General features: G+C 39.4%; 1 protein-coding gene across 8 annotated transcripts in view; it reads left to right on the top strand.

The window, feature by feature from the left end:
• Positions 1 to 1,664: 1,664 nt before the first annotated feature.
• Positions 1,665 to 19,908, top strand: part of ATE1 (arginyltransferase 1) — a gene marked incomplete at its 5' end in the record, with an annotated part of 160,830 nt that continues 142,586 nt past the window's right edge. For 4 of the 8 annotated variants that reach the window (XM_079715115.1, XM_079715112.1, XM_079715113.1 and 1 more), the window contains 6 exons: positions 1,665 to 1,749; positions 4,403 to 4,466; positions 7,315 to 7,377; positions 11,564 to 11,667; positions 13,623 to 13,877; positions 18,732 to 18,961. In XM_079715115.1, coding sequence (XP_079571241.1) covers positions 1,665 to 1,749; positions 4,403 to 4,466; positions 7,315 to 7,377; positions 11,564 to 11,667; positions 13,623 to 13,877; positions 18,732 to 18,961 — 801 coding nt within the window. Of the gene's footprint in view, positions 1,750 to 2,107; positions 2,229 to 4,402; positions 4,467 to 7,314; positions 7,378 to 11,563; positions 11,668 to 13,622; positions 13,878 to 18,731; positions 18,962 to 19,908 lie in introns of those variants that run through there. The other 4 variants (XM_079715114.1, XM_079715111.1, XM_079715110.1 and 1 more) reach the window with 2 other exon arrangements.

Raw genomic sequence — 19,908 nt, 5'->3', positions numbered from 1 at the left:
TTACTGGCAATTTCATAAATAAAAGGATGTTCTAATAGTCCCCTCTTCCAGCTCCCCCCGGCCCCCAAAAATGGAGACTAAATGAAACTTTGCACTATTTTTCTCATTTGGGCCTGGAAGATGAAAACTTTGTGCCTAACCTTCAGCAAAATAAACACATCTAGGAACTATTGCCCTACCCATGTCCAAACCTAGTATTTGTTGATCTCTTTTCTTCTTCTTCAATTAATTTTTTAATCACCTTTTCCCCCACCTATTTGTCTCTTACTAGTTGTGTGATCTTAGGCAAATTATTTGGCTTCTCTGGCCTTTGTTTCCTGTTGTCCAGGAAAGCACCAGAAATAGTCAAATCTGTCATAATGAACAAAATGGATGAGGTCTGTCTTAAGAACATGGGTAATGAGATCTAGTAAGGGGCCTTTAAATCTAAGGATTGGAGGAGCTGGATAAATCTAGATAAATCTAAGGTCCTCTGGCATGCTACATAGCTATCCTTAGGTTCTTTCCCATTGTGTGAGGCACAGCTGATGCTTAGCAATATAACAGGTCACTCTGCCACCAAGAAACCTCTTAAAATAGGCACATATCCAGCATAGTGGACCTTGGGGTCAAGAATGTTGAAACTGACTTCAAAAGTTTACCTGCTTCTCCAAGTTACATGATTTCACTTTTTTAAACATAAAAAGATAATCAGCTTTATTGTTGATGGGAAAAAATATAAGGACAGACAGGCTTAAATTATCTGTGCATACAGAATTAAAGAATAAGGAATATTACCTTGTTGGAGGTACTTACTCATTTTTATACTTTGCTCCAGGACTGTTAGTCTTTAAGAAATCCCCTTTAAAATAGTGGTTGCAAATTGGAGGCTCATGTGCTGAATTCAGCCTATATAAATGTTGTTTGGCCTGTACAGTTAAAAAAAGTTCTTTTAAAGTAACATTTAAAAACTACTAAAAAAAATCTGATTTCTAGTTTCTCTTTAAAAGTTAGGAAAGTCGCGGGAGGTGGGGTGACAGTGGGATGAATTGGGAGATTGGGATGGACATATATACACAAATATGTATAAAACGGATAACTAATAAGAACCTGCTGTATAAAAAAAATAAAATTCAAAAAAAAAAGTCGTAAGATATGGTGGCACTAGGCACAAGGCAGCAACTGGCTCTGACACTTGTTTCCTTTAAAAGAGTGAAGTGTTCAATTCACTTACCCTGCCATCCACAGAATGCCTGCATGTGTACTCGAACCTACGGGACATTTGAGTGCTTGCTGGTTTGGAAGAAGCTAGAATTGGCTAGAACGGCCTGAAATGGTAACTTTTGAACTGAGACCTGCAGCATCTAAAAACAGGGTGATCACAAGTTCTGTGCCTCAGTCTCCTTATCTGTAAATTAGGGCTATCAACGCGCAGTTGTGGGAAGGATTGGCGATGGAGTAACGCAACGGGTTGGCTCGAACTCGGCGCCAGAGCGCGCGACTACGATCCACGCTAATCCAGGGAGGCCCCCGGACCCAATAACGACCGGGCCTCCCGGCGCTGCGACGCATCGCGGCGCGGGCCTCGCTCTCCACTCCTCCCCGCCGCGGACCCCAGCGCTCCGCAGAGGTCGGCCCCGGGGCGCCGAGAGGCGTGGTTGGTCTGCGTGGACCTGGCGGCAGCCATGGCCTCGGTGGTGGAGTACAAGGGACTCAAGGCCGGCTACTACTGCGGCTACTGCGACTCCGAGGAGGGCAAGGCGTCCTGCGGTGAGTGGTCCGGTCGATGGAGCTGGTGCGGCCGCCTTACGTCCAAACCCCCGCACCGCCCGCCGCGTCCGGGCCCTCGCGAGGGAACACCCAGGCCCTGCTCCCCAACTCCCGCTTCCCTTTCCCACTCGTTTCTTCCCAGACCGTTGTCCTTCACGTTCTGTCTCTTGGTCTTATCCTCACCGAAGATGGCGGTCCCTCTCGGAGAAGGAGCGGAAATAGCGGAAGGCTGCCCTAGGTTAAGATGGCGCGGGCGGCGTCAGCGCCGAGGGGTTCGGGCGAGGGCCGGGCTGTGGGCGCCCGGGCGGCGCGGTGCATTGTGGGGTGGCGGCGGCTTTGGGCTGGGCCGCGTACCGTGTGGAGGGCCGGGGCCATGGCTTTCTCGGCCGCCCTTTCGCCCAGCATTGTGGAATATTTCGAGGGCCAGGATTTCTACCGCTGCGGCTATTGCAAGAACGAGTCGGGCAGTCGCTCCAATGGTGAGCGGGCCGGGCTGGCGGGCGGGGAAAGGCGCCGCGGCCTCGGGGCTCGGCGGTGGGCCGGGCCGACTGGCTGCAGGGACGCGCCCAGCCCCTGCCCAGCTGCTGTCTCGTGGAGCGAGTGCGGAACGCGGCTCCCCCTGAGCGCAGTGGCTTTCGGAATTAAAAACGGACCTCACCTTTGATTGAGCAGGGAAGCTTCTAGGTGCTCATTCTTCGCACAGGTGCTCGGATGTGCGAAATAATGATTGTCTCGCAGTAGCCAAGTGTGGAAACAGGTGTCCATCATCAGTAGGAGACGGTTGGGGAGCGCTGTGGCGTGGTCGGTTACGAGGGCTGACCTGTAAGTGCTGATGCTGCTGTGAGGGTGTCCCCGAGGGTCAGGGCAAAACGCGGGGTGCAGAACAGTGAGTGTCGGGTGGTGCTGTTGGTGTAGAAAACGGTGTGTGTGGAAAACACACGAGCGCGGGCATCCGTGGATAAAACGTCTCTGGAAGAATATAGAAGAAACTAGTGACCGTAGTCGCTGCTGGCGAGGGGCCCTGTTGGCCGAGATGCTTGAAAATTTTGCCAGGTGCTTGGGTGCCGTGTCATTTCTCCACCCACCTCGATGACGACGACAAAGCCAGCCTACAGTACCCTTCCCCGCCATGATTCAGTTTTCTTTCGGAAGATTTCTTGTTTGTAAACAGAACATCATGTTTATTTCCTGCCGTGTCGTGCTTTGGCAAAAGTAGACACTTATTTTAAAGAATAATCTAGCATTGTGGAAAATGGGATGTCTATGAAGATGTAAATTGGGGTGGTTTCGTATTAAAAAAAAAGTATGTCCTACCGTAGGGGAATGATTTGGGCGATTATGGTGTGTCCGTTTACTCGTTAATTAAAAGTGTTTATTAGGTGCATCTTGTGGGTGAGCGGGGGTAGAGTGTAGTATAACGCAGTCATTAGTGACGGTGATGAAGATGAGTTAACGTGAAAAAACAGAGTCTTGGGTTAAACGGAGAACATAAGCAGTATGCAAATAACATATGTGATATGGTTACAGCTCTGGGAGGAAAAAAACCCAAATGGTGACAGTGGTTGCCTTAGGGTATTAGAGATTTTTCCCTTCTCTCTTTCAGAATTTTAGTATTGTGATTATAATATCTATGTAACAAATACTTTATATTAAACATGTCTAAAATTAATATTAGGTCCTTAATTATTTTTCTAGTAATTTTAGTAAGAGAAAATCGATTAATATAGATGTTCTCTAAGTTCTGTGGAAAAAACCTACTTTCAACCTTTTCACTTAGGTAACTGTAAATTTCTGTCATCTCGATTTTAATAATAATCTTTACTATAGGGCACCCCACCTATTGGGTAGGTAGGTTTTATTATACCTATTTTACAGATGAGGAAATTCAACCTCATGAGTAACTGGGTGTTAATGAGTGCCCACCAGGCTTCTGGACATTTCTGTTGTACACATGCCTGTGTTTTTCTCACTACGCCCTGCTCGATCAAGCCTATCTTTATCTTTACATACTGCTGATGCAGTTTACTGTTTACAAGAATAAAATTCACTTTTCTTTACCATTAATTCATTGTTTTCTCATAGTCTTCATTTTTTTCATGGTTGCATAATTATTTCATTATATTGATAACATCATAGTCCCTGTAATCAATTTTCTGTTCCTGGGCATTTGGATTACTTTCAGTTTTTATACTTAAAAGGAATATTGCTGTATGTATACTTTTGTCCAGTGTGTAAGACTATGGTGTAAACAAATAAAAATCAGGAGAATTTATATGCACAAGAAAACATTTGCTTTCTAATTCTTCTAAAGAGATCAGGTTATTAAATTATTGGGGATATTATGACTTAAAGGTGTGATGTAATTTGATTGCAGTGAAGACCTAAATTTATGATGCCATAGAGACTATTGACTAATCCTGAATTGCTTGTGATCACTTTGTGTGCTTGATTTTTAAACTTAAGATAAATACATCATGTATTTCATTTGTGTTGTGTCAAACTAACAAGTATGAAGTATGTGCAGACTTTCATTTCTCCAATATGAGCTGGATTTTTTTCTTTGCTTCAGTTTTCATATTTTAAAGGTAATGCTTTGGATTTTAAAAAGTAAAAAGTTCCACTGGCTGTAATTAACATGGCACTTATTTTTTAGGCATGTGGGCACATTCCATGACTGTACAGGATTATCAGGATCTCATAGACCGAGGATGGCGAAGGTAAAGGTCCTTAATACAAAGATACTTCTTTTTTTAAAAAAAATATTTATTTATTTATTCATTGATTCATTCATTCATGGCTGTGTTGGGTCTTCATTGCCGCACGCAGGCTTTCTCTAGTTGCAGTGAGCGGGGTCTAGTCTTCGTTGCAGTGTGCGGGCTTCTCCTTGCTGTGGCTTCTCTTGTTGCGGAGCATGGGCTCTAGGTGCGCGGGCTTCAGTAGTTGTGGCTCGCGGGCTCTAGAGCGCAGGCTCAGTAGTTGTGGCGCACGGGCTTAGTTGCTCCGCGGCATGTGAGATCTTCCCAGACCAGGGCTCGAACCCGTGTCCCCTTCCTTGGCAGGTGGATTCTTAACCACTGTGCCACCAGGGAAGTCCCAAAGAGACTTCTGAAATTACTCAGGTTCTTCTTATAATTGAAAAATATTATTTGCCTTTAAAATGTTTTCTTGTTGTTGGAAAGAGGTTTAAGAAAATTTTTATTATATTTTGTGTGTAGAGATTTTTTTCTCCTTTTAAGGGTGTTTATTAGGAAATTTTCACACATGTAGAGAGAACGTTATAATGAACCTCACATACCTATCACCAAGCTTCAACAGTTGTTAACATTTTGCCAATCTTGTTTCATCAATTTTCCTTGCTCCTTTCAATGGACTGAACGTTGGTGTCCCGTCCCCAAAGTTCATATGTTAAATCCTAACTCCCAGTTTATGGTATTTGGAGGTAGGGCCTTTGGGAGGTGATTAGGTCATGACGATGGATGGGATTATGAATGGGATTCTAGTGCCCTTATAAAAGAGGCCACAGAGAGCTCCCTTGCCCCTTATGCTATGTGAGGACACAGAAAAGATGAACCAGGAAGCTTGTCTTCACCCTACATTAAATCTGCTGGCACCTTGATCTTGGACTTCTCAGCCTCCAAAACTACGAGGAATAAATTTCTGTTGTTTATAAGCCACTCAGTCTATGGCATTTTTTTAAAGTCTTTATTGAATTTGTTACAATATTGCTCTTGTTTAGTGTTTTGTTTTTTTTGGCCCTAAGGCATGTGGGATCTTAGCTCCCTGACCAGGGATCAAACCCACACCCCCTGCATTGGAAAGCGAAGTCTTAACCACTGGACCACCAGGGAAGGTCCCTCTGTGGCATTTTGTTATAGCAGCTCCAGCAGAATAAGACACTACCCCCTTCCCGTCCTCCCACAAAGTTATTTAAACCAAATTGCAGATATCATGTCATTATACCTGTATTAAGTATGTGTTTCTAAGAAGGATTTTCTTTCTTAACGTCTCCACAATAGCATTACCATACTTTCCAAATTTAATAATAATTATTTGATGTCACCAGTTACCTAGTTTTGATTAGATTTTCTGCTCGTCTCAAAAAAAATTTTTTTATAGTTGGTTTATTTGAATCAGGATTCCCTTAAGGTCCACACATTGCCTTTGATAGCTGAGTTTTTTTGGCAGCTATTTTTATGTAGATGATTTTAGAATAACTATTAGGTAAGTTTCTTTACATAAGTATGAGCAGTATTAAGTGCCCTGTGCCAATACTCCCCAGAAGTCATGGGATTGAGCACAGTAAATGAAACTTCACAGCTTTCCTTAAACATAATAATGAGGCCCAAAATGTAGATAGATACAGGTCAGATGTTGAAAGACTTCGTGTGCCATGATAAGGAGATTTTGTGGGTTTTTTTAACAGTACAGGGGAGCTATTGAAGGCTTTTATGTCAGAGAGAAAAGGGATGGAATTTGGGATTTGGAAATGATCATTCAGATAGCAGAGAGGTGTCTGAGCGGGTGATTCTGAAGGCAGGAACATTAGATCCAGAGATTATTGTGGTGTCTATATGTGAGATAGTGAGGACTGCTGTCATCATGGTCAGTAGCAGTGACTGTATATCAGGAGATGGATCGGATGGATCATAAGACACATTTCTGAGACATTTTGGAAGTAGATCGCTTGCTGGCAGGATATGGAGGTGCATTAGAGGGAAGAGTCTAGGAGGACTCCCAGGTTTTCGGCTCGGGAACTGAATTCATGTGTGTTTGCTAGAGCTGCCATGACAAAATACCACAGGTTGGGCAGCTTGAGCAAGAGAAATTTATTTCCTCACAGTTCTGGAGGCCGGAAGTCCAAAATCCAGGTCTCTACAGCTTTGGTTTTTCCTGAGGCCTCTCTCCTTGGTTTGCACCTGGCTGCCTTCTTGTGTCCTCACATGGTCCTTTCTCTTTGTGTGTGCATCCCTAGTGTTTTGTTTTCTCTTTGTGTGTGCATCCCTAGTGTTTTGTTTATTGTTCCTTTTTATGTCCAATTTCCTTTTCTGATAAGGATACCAGTCAGATTGGATTAGGGCATATTTAAATCTGGACAAAATTCGGCTCGTAAATTTATGACTTTGCATTAACTGAGATCCAGAAGGCATGGAAAGGATTAGATTGGCTTGGGGGTTCATCGTGATGGTGCCCATGGAGCCCCCAAGTGTGGATGTCATAGGCAGCAGCACACATCAGTCCCACAGCATCCTGGGCAGTTTTCTCTGACTGCCCTTTTGCTATTGAGGGTGGGTGGTAGATGGAGTCATGGGAGGGACTGCAGATGCAGATGAGAGGGTAATTGAGGTGATTAACCGTGGAGTACGTTCAGAAAAGAAAAACCTGGACTCTGGTCCTTGGTATACCCACGTTGCAAGATCATTTAGCTTATGAAAAGTAACTAAACCTAAATGTTTTTACACTGTTGATTAGATTTTTACCCTAATTAATTTTGTATTCCTGTACTAATCTACTTTGCTACATATGAGAAATGTGTACAAACTTAACAAAACTATTTTATAATTTTAGAAGTGGGAAATATGTGTACAAACCTGTCATGAATCAAACATGTTGTCCTCAGTACACAATAAGGTAAGAATTTCGATTAATATATAGTCTATTAATATGAAGATTGTGTATAATTTTTTAGTAGAATCTTGCTTTTTAAAGTGTCTATTTCTGTCTAGGTAGATATTTTTCATAAAGAAAAGCAAAAAAGTTTTTTTCTACGTACTCGTACTATATTCATGTGCCGATCAATAGCTTTTAATAATACTGTTTGGTTTAGATATAAATATGGTATAAAGAATGCACTATTTAGCAGTCTAGTCAATAACACATGAAATATTGGGAGAATATTGACAAATACTTAAATTAGTTTTAGATATCAAATTTTTATCACTTTAGCTTATGGCTTTGCAGTTCTCTAGTGTGTTACTTGACACTGGTTTCATTCAGGCAATGCCACAGGATCCTATATAAGGGGGAGGAGGGCTGACACTTAATCTGCGTCTATTCAGAGTCTACTTTTCTTCACTGGAAAACTCGAACTAAAAGTCTGTTTTCCTACAGAGTCTTTGCTTGATTTTTCCTAATATCTTGTGTTTCCCCTGTGCCCCCCTTACTCCGCCCTAACATGGGAGGATTTTTCCCTTCTCTGATTATGAAGGTCCTCCTCCTCCCCTCTTCTGGTAGAAAATAGGGAAGGTACGTTAACATTGTGAAGCATATGTCTGCAGTTTCAATGTGTATGTATACTCTAGATAAAAAAGCAAACACAGTTGTGTCCATCATGCTTGGCAGGTCCCCACAGCTGTCTCCCTTAATTACTCTTTTTTTTTCCCTTAATTACTCTTAACTTGTTTTGGGGTTATAGACTGTTTTGAGAATTTGACGGTTGCAGATCCTCTCTGCAGCAAAACAAAACAAGACAGGGAGCTGTATAGACCAAAATAATGCAACATCTAACATATTAGTTTTAGGGTGATCACTGACTTTGAATAATTCACTGCTTCCCGGTTAAGAATCCTTTCTCTTACGTAATTGGTCAAAGGACTGGTACAATAAGGAGAAAAGATGGATGTCTGGTTTTCTGACAGCATCTCATTTAGTATAAAATGCCAGAGTAGCTTTTTCAGCTTCAGTGTTTATGAAGTGGTGATGTCTTCAAAGACAGAAGTCATTTTCCTTCCTGTAACAATTTATTATCGGATTATGGCTAGGATTTTGTTGAAATAAGTCTGAAATTGATTGGCCTGAACCCTGAGAATCTCTATTCAGAAAAGGCCAATTTCAGTGGGTTAAAGAAAAAGATAAAAGCATTTATAATTTACTGGGTGCCTGTCTCATACAGAGCACTCTTCCAGGTATGTTGCCTTTATGAAAAGGGATTCAATTAACATTGCAAGAGAAAGTAATTATAAAATGTGACTTTCTTTTTGCATTTTATAATTTTACATGGAATCAAACATTTCCTGAATTGTTGCGCTTTTTTTTTTTTTAAACAATATAGACAAGAGTGTAAGCTTTTTTTTTTTTTTTTTAACATATTTATTTATTTATTTGGCTGTGCCGGGTCTTAGTTGCGGCATGCGGGATCTTCGTTGCTGAGTACTGGCGGGATCTTTAGTTGTGGCATGTGGGATCTAGTTTCCTGACCAGGGATCGAACCCAGGCTCCCTGCATTGGGAGCACAGAGTCTTAACCACTGGACCACCAGGGAAGTCCCTAATTGTTATTCTTTATACAACTTTATTTTATATGTTGATCTTCTGGAGTCATTTTGCATATTCTTTTGGTTATTTTACATTGTTTACTACAGTAGTTGCAGTGAGGCCTTATGTAAAGGCAAGGTGGTCTAGCCTACAACTTAGCTTCTTGTTAGGCAGCTGCTAGGACCTGTCCAGTATGTGAGTAAAAATGAGGATGAACTTCCCCGTCTATGAATTTTTTTTTAATTTTAATTTTTATCAATATTGCATATGCTAACAATTTAAAGAATCAAATAGTTCTATAAAGCTTATTCTGCAAAATAGCAGTCCTCTGAAACCCTCCCGCCTGTCTCATTTTCTGTTTTCCTGGTGCAGTCACTTTCAAATCATTTAACTGATTCTTCTGGTTTTTCACCTCTATATTTTAAGTGACATGCTTATATAATTATAATACTTGATTTTTAAAAAATTGGTCTTCTTCATTATCTCTGGGCTTCTCTCTTTGAAAGATAAGGATTTAACTTTATTTCACCCCTCTTCCCCTGTCACATTCAAGCTCCCATTTGTCCTCGTCCCAAACTTCCAAATTAGAAATATTATCATTTTGGATAGATGTAGTCACCTCATTATGGCTGTGTAAGTAAGCTTCACAGCTCAGCCATGTAGTAGTCCATGATAACTTTCTCTTTCCTGCACACGTTTTTACTTTCCTGGTGTTGATTATTGTCATTTTTGTTTGCGTAGTCTTCTAGGTTCCTATTACCAGTTTATCTAAAAATGCTCCCTAAGAGGTGTAAATTTCCTCTTGGTATGTTTAGATGCTTCAGGTACTCTATCATTTTTATCTTCTTGATGAAAATCTCTTGTGGAATCTTCTGACCTGCTATGATCTGGACAGGTTGCCTCTATGCCTGATGCATCACTGTCATCCTAGGATCTCTTTTTTACTGTCATCTAGAGGATTCTCTTTGGGTCTTGATTTGAATCTTATCTCTTCTACCCTCTTTCTTGTATTTATTATTCCTTCATTTTAGTGAAGCACGTCTTCTAATAGCTTCTTGAGAAAAAGTGCATAAGAGGTAAATTTTTTGAGACTGTCTGAAAATGTTTTCATTGACTGCTCAAACTTAACTTACAGTTTAGCTAGGAACAGAAGTGTAGATTGAAAATCATTTTCCTTTAGAATTTTGAAAGCTTTGCTCCATTGTTGTCTTACTGCTGTTGAGCAGTCCAGTGACATTCTGATTCTTGTTCCTTTGTCCGAAACATGTTCTTTCTCTTTGGAAGTTTTTTTGTCTTCAGAGTTCTGATGTTTCATAGTACGTTTGGCAGTGAGTCTGTTTTCATTCATTGCATATGGACTTGAGGGACCCTTCTCATCTAGGGGCACCTCCCATCATGTCCTTCAGTTCAGGGAAATTTTCTTGTATTATTTTATTGATCCTCTCCTTTCCATTAACTTCGTTCTCTTCTCTAATGTCTTTATTCAGACATTGGAACTTTTAGACTGGTACTCTAATTTTTTTTTCTCTTCAGTTTTCCATGTCTTTTGGGAGATTTCCTCACCTTTATTTTCCAAGTCTTCTGTCTTCTATTTAACTTTTAATTTCTTCTTATATCTTATTATATTTTTACTTCTAAGAGGGATTTTTGTTCTTGGACTCTTAAATTTTTTGAGATTCCCTTCTTCCTATATACTGTATGTCTCTATCCTCCAAGTTACTTTCTCCAGGTTTTTGGCACCTGTCTTTGTTTTAGAGGCCCTCCTCAAGTGTCTGGTGATTCCAACCTTCCAGTGTCCCATTGGAAATTTTATGTACCCTGGTGGGTCTCGTTTACTGTGGGCTTTAAGTAGGGTGATCTGGCTAGCCTGTTCTTTGGGAGAATCTCTGAGGTCAGTATTTTTAGTTCTGATCACATTCTGGAAAGAAAGTATCATCTACTGATGTTCTGGGGCTGGGTTGGAGAACTGGGTCTTGGAGGTCTCAACATTCAGCATGTATACTTCCGTTTACGCTTACTGTTTGCAGTACACTTCCATTCCTTTCAGCTGTGCCTGGATCCCTCGAGTAAGAGGCCTTATTTTTCCCTTTTCTGAAAAGTTTGCAGTTTTCTGCTGGGTTGTGTAGAGAGTCATATGTGCAGAGTGGGGGAGAGTATCAGATATATAAATCGCCTCCAGAACAGACTTTCAAGGAATCTTCCTATTTTCACTCTTATCTCCCAGGGTATCAGGTATGGCCAATCCCTGAGACTTTTAGGGGTAATGTAGAGAAAATTGGATATTTTTTTGGCTTTTCCCAGTTTTGACTTAGGATTCAACTTTTCTTTGGTCTGCTAAGTCAGTTATCACTTGTACATCTGCTTTCTAGCTTCCAACATTTTTCCCATTATTTTTTTTCCTAGTGGTTTATGTCTTTTTCTTTTTTTTATAATCCTTTAACTGTATTTTTGTGAGATTTGGGGTGGGATTAGAGGCTACATTAAACCCTGTCCTATTATTCAGAACTGATTTTATTTCTTCACAGTTTGAGTTCACTTTTTAAATATTTATTTTGCTTTCCTAGGTGCCGACCTTTACAGTTTCAGCCATCAAAATCTCACAAGAAGGTTTTGAAAAAAATGTTGAAATTTCTGGCTAAAGGGGAAATTTCAAAAGGAAATTGTCAGGGTAAGATGAGATGGGGGTCTAAAAACTGTTTACCTTAAATAGATGTTTCTTTCCAAGGTTCTCACTTTCAGTCATTTCTTAGATAGGGGAAGGAGGTCCAATACAGTCAGGTACTACTGTTACTCTGATGATGATGACTGCTCTTAGCACTGCTGTTACTGTTACCACTGGCCCCCAAATCAAGGATATGGGGAATATATGCCAGGGAAAGTCTAGCTTGGGAAGAAGAAAGGACCATTTTATTTATTTATTATTATTTTTTTTGTGGTACGTGGGCCTCTCACTGTTGTGACCTCTCCCGTTGCGGAGCACAGACTCCGAACGCACAGGCTCAGCGGCCATGGCTCACGGGCCCAGCTGCTCCGCGGCATGTGGGATCTTCCCGGACCGGGGCACGAACCCATGTACCCTGCATCGGCAGGCAGACTCTCAATCACTGCGCCACCAGGGAAGCCCGAAAGGACCATTTTAAAGATGTGATTTCCTGGAGTTTATTGAAATTTTAGTTTTCACAGTTCTTCGAGAACTCTTAATTTTACTTGATCCTAATAATATCCTTATGAAGTAAGTAGAAAGTGATACTGTCTCTGGAGAAATAGATGCTTATCTGCAACTCACACAAGATTGTGTAATCACAATGCTGAGTGAAGCTCAGAGTTTCCATGTTTGAGTAAGGCTTTTAGTAAATTATATTACCTGAAGTTGTCTCTTATTTTCTGATGAATTCTGAATTGTGAGTGAATTTCCTAAAAGATCATTAGTAACATTTAATTAACTTGGGTTACAGATACTTTGCTTTTTCAGTGTTTTTGCTGCCTTTTTTTTTTTTTTTAAATGTTTTCCTATAGGCACTACCTAATACATGACCATAAGCATTGGGAATGCCACCCATTCTTAGAGCTCTTTCTCACTTCTGCCATAGGAAATGCCTAACTCTGGGAGCCTCCCACCCCTGTCTTAGCTTGTTAATTCATTCCCCAAGTATGTTTTGAAAGCCTACGATGTTCTAGTCCCTCTTTTAAGCACTGGAGGTACAGTGGCCAGCAAAACAGGTTCGTTCTTTGCCCTCATGCACTGTCCTTAACAGAGCAGAATTCAGGACAACTTGGAGCAGACTTGGCAACAAAGAGGCCAGAAGGCTCTGGGTCATATTGGAAACATCAGCATTTTGGTGTAACTCTGTTTAGTGTTGTCAGTATATAACCTTAAAGGTTAAACAGATTTTCGTGGTTAGTCATTATGCAATTTTTTTCAGCAGCCGGGAATCATGTTCTGAGTTTCAAAAATTAATACTTAGATAAGTTTTGAGGATGCTGTCCATTTGTAAATTGAGGATTGCCTGTTTTTTTATGTAGCTTTTACATTTGCTTTTTTATTTGACTTGTAGGCTTCTGAATTATTTATGTCTGCACCCAATTCATAGGAGTGATGTACTCATTAGGGTAAGAGACTAAACAGCTGTAACAAAGAGACACCAAAATGCAACGACTAAAAAATGATAGAAGTCTGTTTCTTTCCTCACATAACAGTCCAGTGTGGGTGTTCCAGGTCGGCCTGCAGCCCTGCTCCCCCCGCCCCACCATTCTGGGATTCCTTCAACATGTGATTTTCAAGGTCGCTCTGGTGTTTACTAATCGAGCCAGTGGGGAGGGGAAAGGGTGGAAGTTCAGGGTTACAGATTTCCTTTAAAACAAGTGAGGCAAAATTGAACATGTCCGTTTGGTTCTGTTCCATTGGCGAGAGCTTGATTACACCTTGTGAAGGGACTGGCACGCTCCCTTGCCAGGGTGCCACAGTCTTAACTGCAGCCCTGACCTTGGAAGATGGGAGAATGGATCTGGTGGACACGCAGTCATCTCTGCCACATTGGATAAAAGGGGGCTTTTTTTTCCTGTGTGTATTTTGATTGTGTCAAATGGCCTGGCTGATGGACTTTGATCTCTTTTGATTTATAGATGAGCCCATGGAGCCCACCGTGGAGGATGCCGTTGCCAGTGACTTTGCATTAATAAATAAATTGGATATACAGTGTGACCTTAAAACGCTCAGTGATGACCTCAAAGAGAGCTTAAAGAGTGAAGAGAAGGAGAAAGGAAAGAGCTCAAAGAGGGAAGAATCTAATGAATTAATCCAGTCACAAGATATGGAAGAGAAGTTGGACTCTGGTGAACCATCACATTCAGTAAAAGTGCATACAGTGCCTCAGCCAGGTATTGAAAGTTTGTTATCAGGCCATATTAAAGTCGTATTAAATGATTTTCTTTGTGCTTGAGACATTGTAATCCCTGGGCGCTCTCATGAGCTAAAAAAGTGAATTACTCATGAAATCTGTAAAATAGATCACCGTTTTATATACCTTATTATTACCTGGATTTAGGTGAACAAATTGTTTAAAAAACCTGAAATAATAGCCTTCTTATCCCCTAACACAGACATTTTAAAAGAGTTCCATTTCTTTTTACTACCTTAAGGCCTTAGAGGTTTGAGAATAAAATTTTTGTCAGTGAGAGGGTATGGTGCTAAACATTTTTATTTTTAGTGTTAAATGAGACAAAGTTTTAGATATTATGTCCGAAATATAGACATTGTGAAATTCTTCACTTTATCATTAGATTTCTTTATGCAATCAAAATTAATTTTAGTTTGAAAACTTCCAGATTAAAAAGAAAAATTTCCAGGGAGTTCCTTGGCAGGCCTAGTGGTTAGGATTCCAGGCTTTCATTGCCGTGGCCCAGGTTCAGTCCCTGGTTGGGGAACTGAGATTCTGCAAGCTGCTCAGCCAAAAAAAAAAAAAAAAATTCCACATTTTGATATTTAATCTCACCTTTACTAAGGTGAGTCTTCTTTCTGTATTATCACTTATAAAAGAATTAGGCTTAGAAAATTAGAAAATTTATCCAGTGTTAAATGGATTTATTATATATATGTGTGCACGTATGTATGACTCTTTCAAAATTTTTTCATTAAATGTCAATTTGCATAGTTATTATGCTTCAGTTCTTGAGTTTGTTCTTATATTTATTTATACAAAATAATCCAAGGGAGAGATTTTTTAATATTATTTTAGTTTTTTTGTTTAAATTATAAGTTACATGTGTTAAAGCACAGAAAACTTGCGTTTTTACTGAATAGTTTTTTTTTTAATCTAAAGATCTCATGGCGTTTAAATTGTTCATCCGAGATTACATCCTAATTGATAAGAATAGTCCAATAAAATATTTTGAATGGTTTAGATAATTTCTTTCAACTCTTACTCTCTTGGGCATTAGGGTCGGTCAGTTTCTTTACTACTTTTATTTTTTATTGTAAAAATTACTTATAGTTTATAAAATTTGAAAAACCTTCATTTTGGAGAATTTCGGAGACGAATGTAGACTGAATATTGTAATGGATTTCCAGGTACCCTCCCCTCATTTGAAACAATTATTGACTCATGATGTCCACTCTTTTTTTCTTCTAGTTTTAGTGAGTTATAATTGACATACGGCACTGTATAAGTTTAAGGTGTACGGCATAATGATCTGACTTACATCGTGAAGTGATTCTCACAATAAGTTTAGTGAATATCCATCATCTCAGATGGGTACAAAATTAAAGAAATAGAAAAAAAATTTTTTTCTTATGAAGAGAACTCAGGATTTATTCTCTGAACAGCTTTCATCTATAGCATACGGCCATGTTCATTATATTTATCATGTTGTACATTACATCTCAGGTAGTGATATTTATCTTACAGCTGGAAATTTATACCTGTTGACTTGCCTTCATCCAGTCTGATCCCTTTTTCTATGAGCTTGTTTGTTTGTTTGTTTGTTTTTGAAATGATGGCCATTCTTACTCTTCCAGTATTGTATTGAAGCAAATTCCAGACATTGTATCATGCTGTATTTCAGAATGCATCTCTAAAAACTAAGTACTTTAAAAAACATTCACAATACTGTTACTGCACCTAAGTAAAATTCCTTAATGTTGCTGAATATCCGTTATTTAAATTTCTAATTATTTTTCAGTCTTTCTTTTTTTAACTTGTATTTTATTTATTTATTTTTGGCTGCGTTGGGTCTTCATTGCTGCGCGGGGTTTCTCTAGTTGTGGAGAGTGGGGGCTACTCTTTGTTGTGGTGCGTGGGCATCTCATTGCGGTGGTTTCTCTTGTTGCGGAGCACGGGCTCTAGGCACGTGGGCTTCAGTAGTTGTGGCTTGCGGGCTCTAGAGTGCAGGCTCAGTAGTTGTGGCGCATGGGCTTAGTTGCTCTGCGGCATGTGGGATATTCCCGGACCAGGGATCGAACCCGTGTTCCCTGCATTGGCAGGTGGATTCTTAACCACTGCGCCACCAGGGAAGTCCCAGGTGTACTGATTTTATACTGATGATCTGTTTTCATTCTGCTGAAGGAATTTATTGATTTGGGGAAATCTGTATCCCCTAAATAAACTGAAATCCTAATTTGCTGCCCACTGCAGTTTGCAGTGTGACAGTACATAAATATCGTGTGAAACAATCATGGTAAGGATTGCTTAGTCCAATGAATTAATTAGTGTAAAGATGACATAGGTGGTCTTTCATTAAAATACTGAAAAGTTGTTTCTCAGTTCACTCTAGATAGTTTTATAATTTGTTCATAATTTTAAAACTTGGGTAGGAATGTAATTTTGAGTAACTGTTAGAAAATGCAGGTATTTTTCCTTATTACTATTTACGGGATGTTGATAGGTGAAATGAAACATTGTTTTAGGTATTGGTGATACATATAATAGCTAATAAAAATAGATGACCCATTTTTTAAATTGGAGTGTAATTGCTTTACAATGTTGTGTTAGTTTTTGCTGTGCAATGAAGTGAATCAGCTCTATGTATACCTACACCCCCTTCCCTCTTGGACCTCCCTCCCACTCCACGCACCATTCCACCCATCTAGGTCGTCACAGAGCACCGAGCTGAGCTTCCTGTGCATTAGAGCATGTTCCCGATATCTGTTTTACGCATGGTCGTGTATATACGTCAATCCTAATCTCCCAATGCGTCCCACCCTCCCCTTCCCCCGACTGTGTCCACATGTCTGTTCTGTGTCTCTATTCCTGCCCTGCAAATAGGTTCATCTGTACCAAAAAATAGATGACCCTTAATTGAACAGTGGATACAGTTTTATGAGCTGCACATGCATTAACACATTTAATCCTTAGGAACTCCACCGTTAGGACTGGTTATTATCTTTCTTGTACAGACAAAGAAACTTGCCCAGGGTCATCTAGCCAGGTGTGACAGAGCTCACCTCAGGTAGCCCATGTCAGCGTATGTGCTCTCGACCAATAGGCTGTTGTGCCTCTCAGGACAAATTTGAGAAAAGACGCATTCCCTGGCCAAAGAAAATTAATTCTCTAAGGCAACACAGTGATGGCTAATTATGGAATTAGTTTTTTGTTACTGGTTTATTAGACTTATTCAAAGTTTTTTTTTTTAATAGGTAAATTTTGTTTTTAGTTGGAAAACATGTAGTGAAGTTGTATTATAATATGGTCTCACTATCACTGTTTTCTCATCAAATTAGTTTCTTTTGACCAGGTCTTGGTCTCTGACAAGTCCCTTAACACTCTACATCTTAATTTTCTTCTCTGTAAAATTGACTTTTATATGATTTGTGAATACTGTTTCAGGATCCTAAATTTTTAAAAAAGCGTTTTTCTTTATTTAATTAGTGGCTTTTAAAAAAATTACAAAGTTATGTTTAGTGTTAGAAAAATTGGAGAAAAGAGAACACTACAAAAAAAAAGGAGGAAAGTCCTTTTTTTAAATTTCTAAACCCAAGTAAAATGACTGTTAACATGGTGATATATTTCTTTCCAGGTTGTTTCCTAAGTATTTTAATTATATATATTTATACATAATGTTTTTTTTAATAAATTTATTTTATTTATTTACTTTTGGCTGCTTTGGTTCTCTCTTGCTGTGCGTGGCTTTCTCTAGTTGCGGCGAGTGGGGGCTACTCTTCGTTGCGGTGCACGGGCTTCTCATTGCGGTGGCTTCTCTTGTTGCGGAGCACGGGCACTAGGCACGTGGGCTTCAGTAGTTGTGGCTCGTGGGCTCTAGAGCGCAGGCTCAGTATTTGTGGCGCACGGGCTTAGTTGCTCTGCGGTATGTGGGACCTTCCCAGGCCAGGGCTGGAACCCGTGTCCCCTGCATTGGCAGGTGGATTCTTAACCACTGTGCCACCAGGGAAGCCCATGTTTTAACATTGAATAATGACAAATCCCCTAAAATTTCTACAGCATTTAAAATGGCTGTTTGATATTCTGTTGCTTATTTTAAAAATTGTGTAATTCTATAATTGAGCATTTAGATTACTTTGAGGTTTTCATTTGTGTTCATTATTTGCCTCTATCCCTTATGATTTTCTTGGGATGGATTCCTTGAAAACAACTTCCTAGATTAAAGCGTACTCACTAAAATTTGTGGTTTATAATAGTAAAAATTGTTATATTTTAAAGGATTATCAGTTTGATATTTTCTCTTCTAATTAAAACAAAACTCTAATTGGAGCCAAACTAATGAGACCCCCTCAGTTAGATAGAGAAGGACACAAATATCTTGAACTAAGCAAGGATATTTTTTCATTAAAAAAAACCTGCCAGAGTATGTTCTGGGATCAGTCCTCATTTACACCTGGTTCCTAAGCATTTATCTCTGTCACCAGTGATAAATGCTTAGGTTTCAGAGAAATGTCCCTCAGAAATGGGCTGGAGACAGCAGTGTCGTGAAGCAGAAGGTATTTGATTATGTTCTTTTTGCAAAGGCAGAGAAGTGGATGAATATGTAAAAGAAAATGTTTCAACAATAAGAGCTGCCTGAAAAGTTTCTGTTACTATTTACTTTCTCTGGCAGTTCTTCTTCGAAGGTAGAATTTAAAGATCAACTTAGGGGTCTACACCATGAGCCTCTGAAACGTCTACCCGAAGCTAACCTAACAGTTGGAACTCTTTGTACTGATTTTGTGGAACCTTTGAGACCTTTAAAAAATATTTCTAGAGCCAAAAGTGATTGGTCTAATATTTTGAAATTCTTTTTTAGGCAAAGGGGCAGATTTGAGTAAGCCTCCATGTCGAAAAGCAAAGGAAATCCGGAAAGAAAGGAAAAGGTTAAAACTCATGCAGCAGAGCCCAGGTGGAGAACTGGAGGGTATCCAGGTTCAGTGTCAGCCACCGTCTTTGTTCCCACCAAAGGCTAAATCCAACCAGCCCAAGTCACTTGAAGATTTAATTTTTGAATCTTTACCAGAGAGTGCATCACACAAGTTTGAGGTACTTTGGAGGGTGTTTTTTGTTTGTTTGTTTTTTTGTTAGCTACTTTGTTTTTTTTCACTTGAGATCATACAGTTCATGCTTTGCTGTTTATATAATGGGAAATTAAAGTGAATTGGGATGGAGTGGCATTTATATTTACTAAGTTAATTGTTACTTGAGAAAAACCTTTTTTTTTTCTTTAAGATTTAAAAAAGTAGGCAATTGGCTACTAAAGTGAAAATTCTAGTTTTAGTGTGTTATTATTTGAGGTACTCTGGCTTTTTGTATCTCTTGATTGAAATTTAGTAGAGTGAAAAATAAGAAATACTGTTTTAAAATTTTATTTTTGGCAGTTTTGGTTTAGGTAGTGAAAGAGAATAGATCACAGCAGGCAAATCACTGTTTCATCCATTCTAATATTCTGATCTTGATCAAGGCAGCAAATGGTATTACATATGCAAGCCAGCAGTTAGGACTTAACTAAACAGTCCTAAATGTACTACTATAATCCTCTTGTTAATTCCCCCCAAACCAATTTAGGCATAGTGTGAGTATGCCTAGTCTTAAGAGTATTCCTCTTATTTTTCCCAAATTGATTTATATTCCAGGTTAAGTCTAGATTTTTCAGTATTAGTTTGGTATATTTATAAAATTTTTTTCTAAAGCATTAGCCATAATGATTTTATTATATTCTCCTACTTGATTAATAACTGGTCAGCCTTTGAATTTACAGCTTAATATAATCTAAGGACATCACTTATCACTGAAAAACCTGATATTAAACAGTTACTTTGGTGCAGTTTAAATCTTAGGACAATATCTATTATCAGATATAAGTGTTAACAACTCTGACTATTATAATTCCTTGGCTACTCTGTTTTGGTATTGACTTTCTCCTTCCCAAATTGTAAGGAGAATGGAGCACACTATTGAATACTTAAAATAGTTTATCAAGAGGTTTTTAT

The sequence above is a fragment of the Hyperoodon ampullatus genome (genome assembly GCF_949752795.1).
Source record: "Hyperoodon ampullatus genome assembly, chromosome: 1".
Lineage (NCBI taxonomy): Eukaryota > Metazoa > Chordata > Mammalia > Artiodactyla > Ziphiidae > Hyperoodon > Hyperoodon ampullatus.
This window is presented reverse-complemented; position numbering and strand designations above follow the sequence as displayed.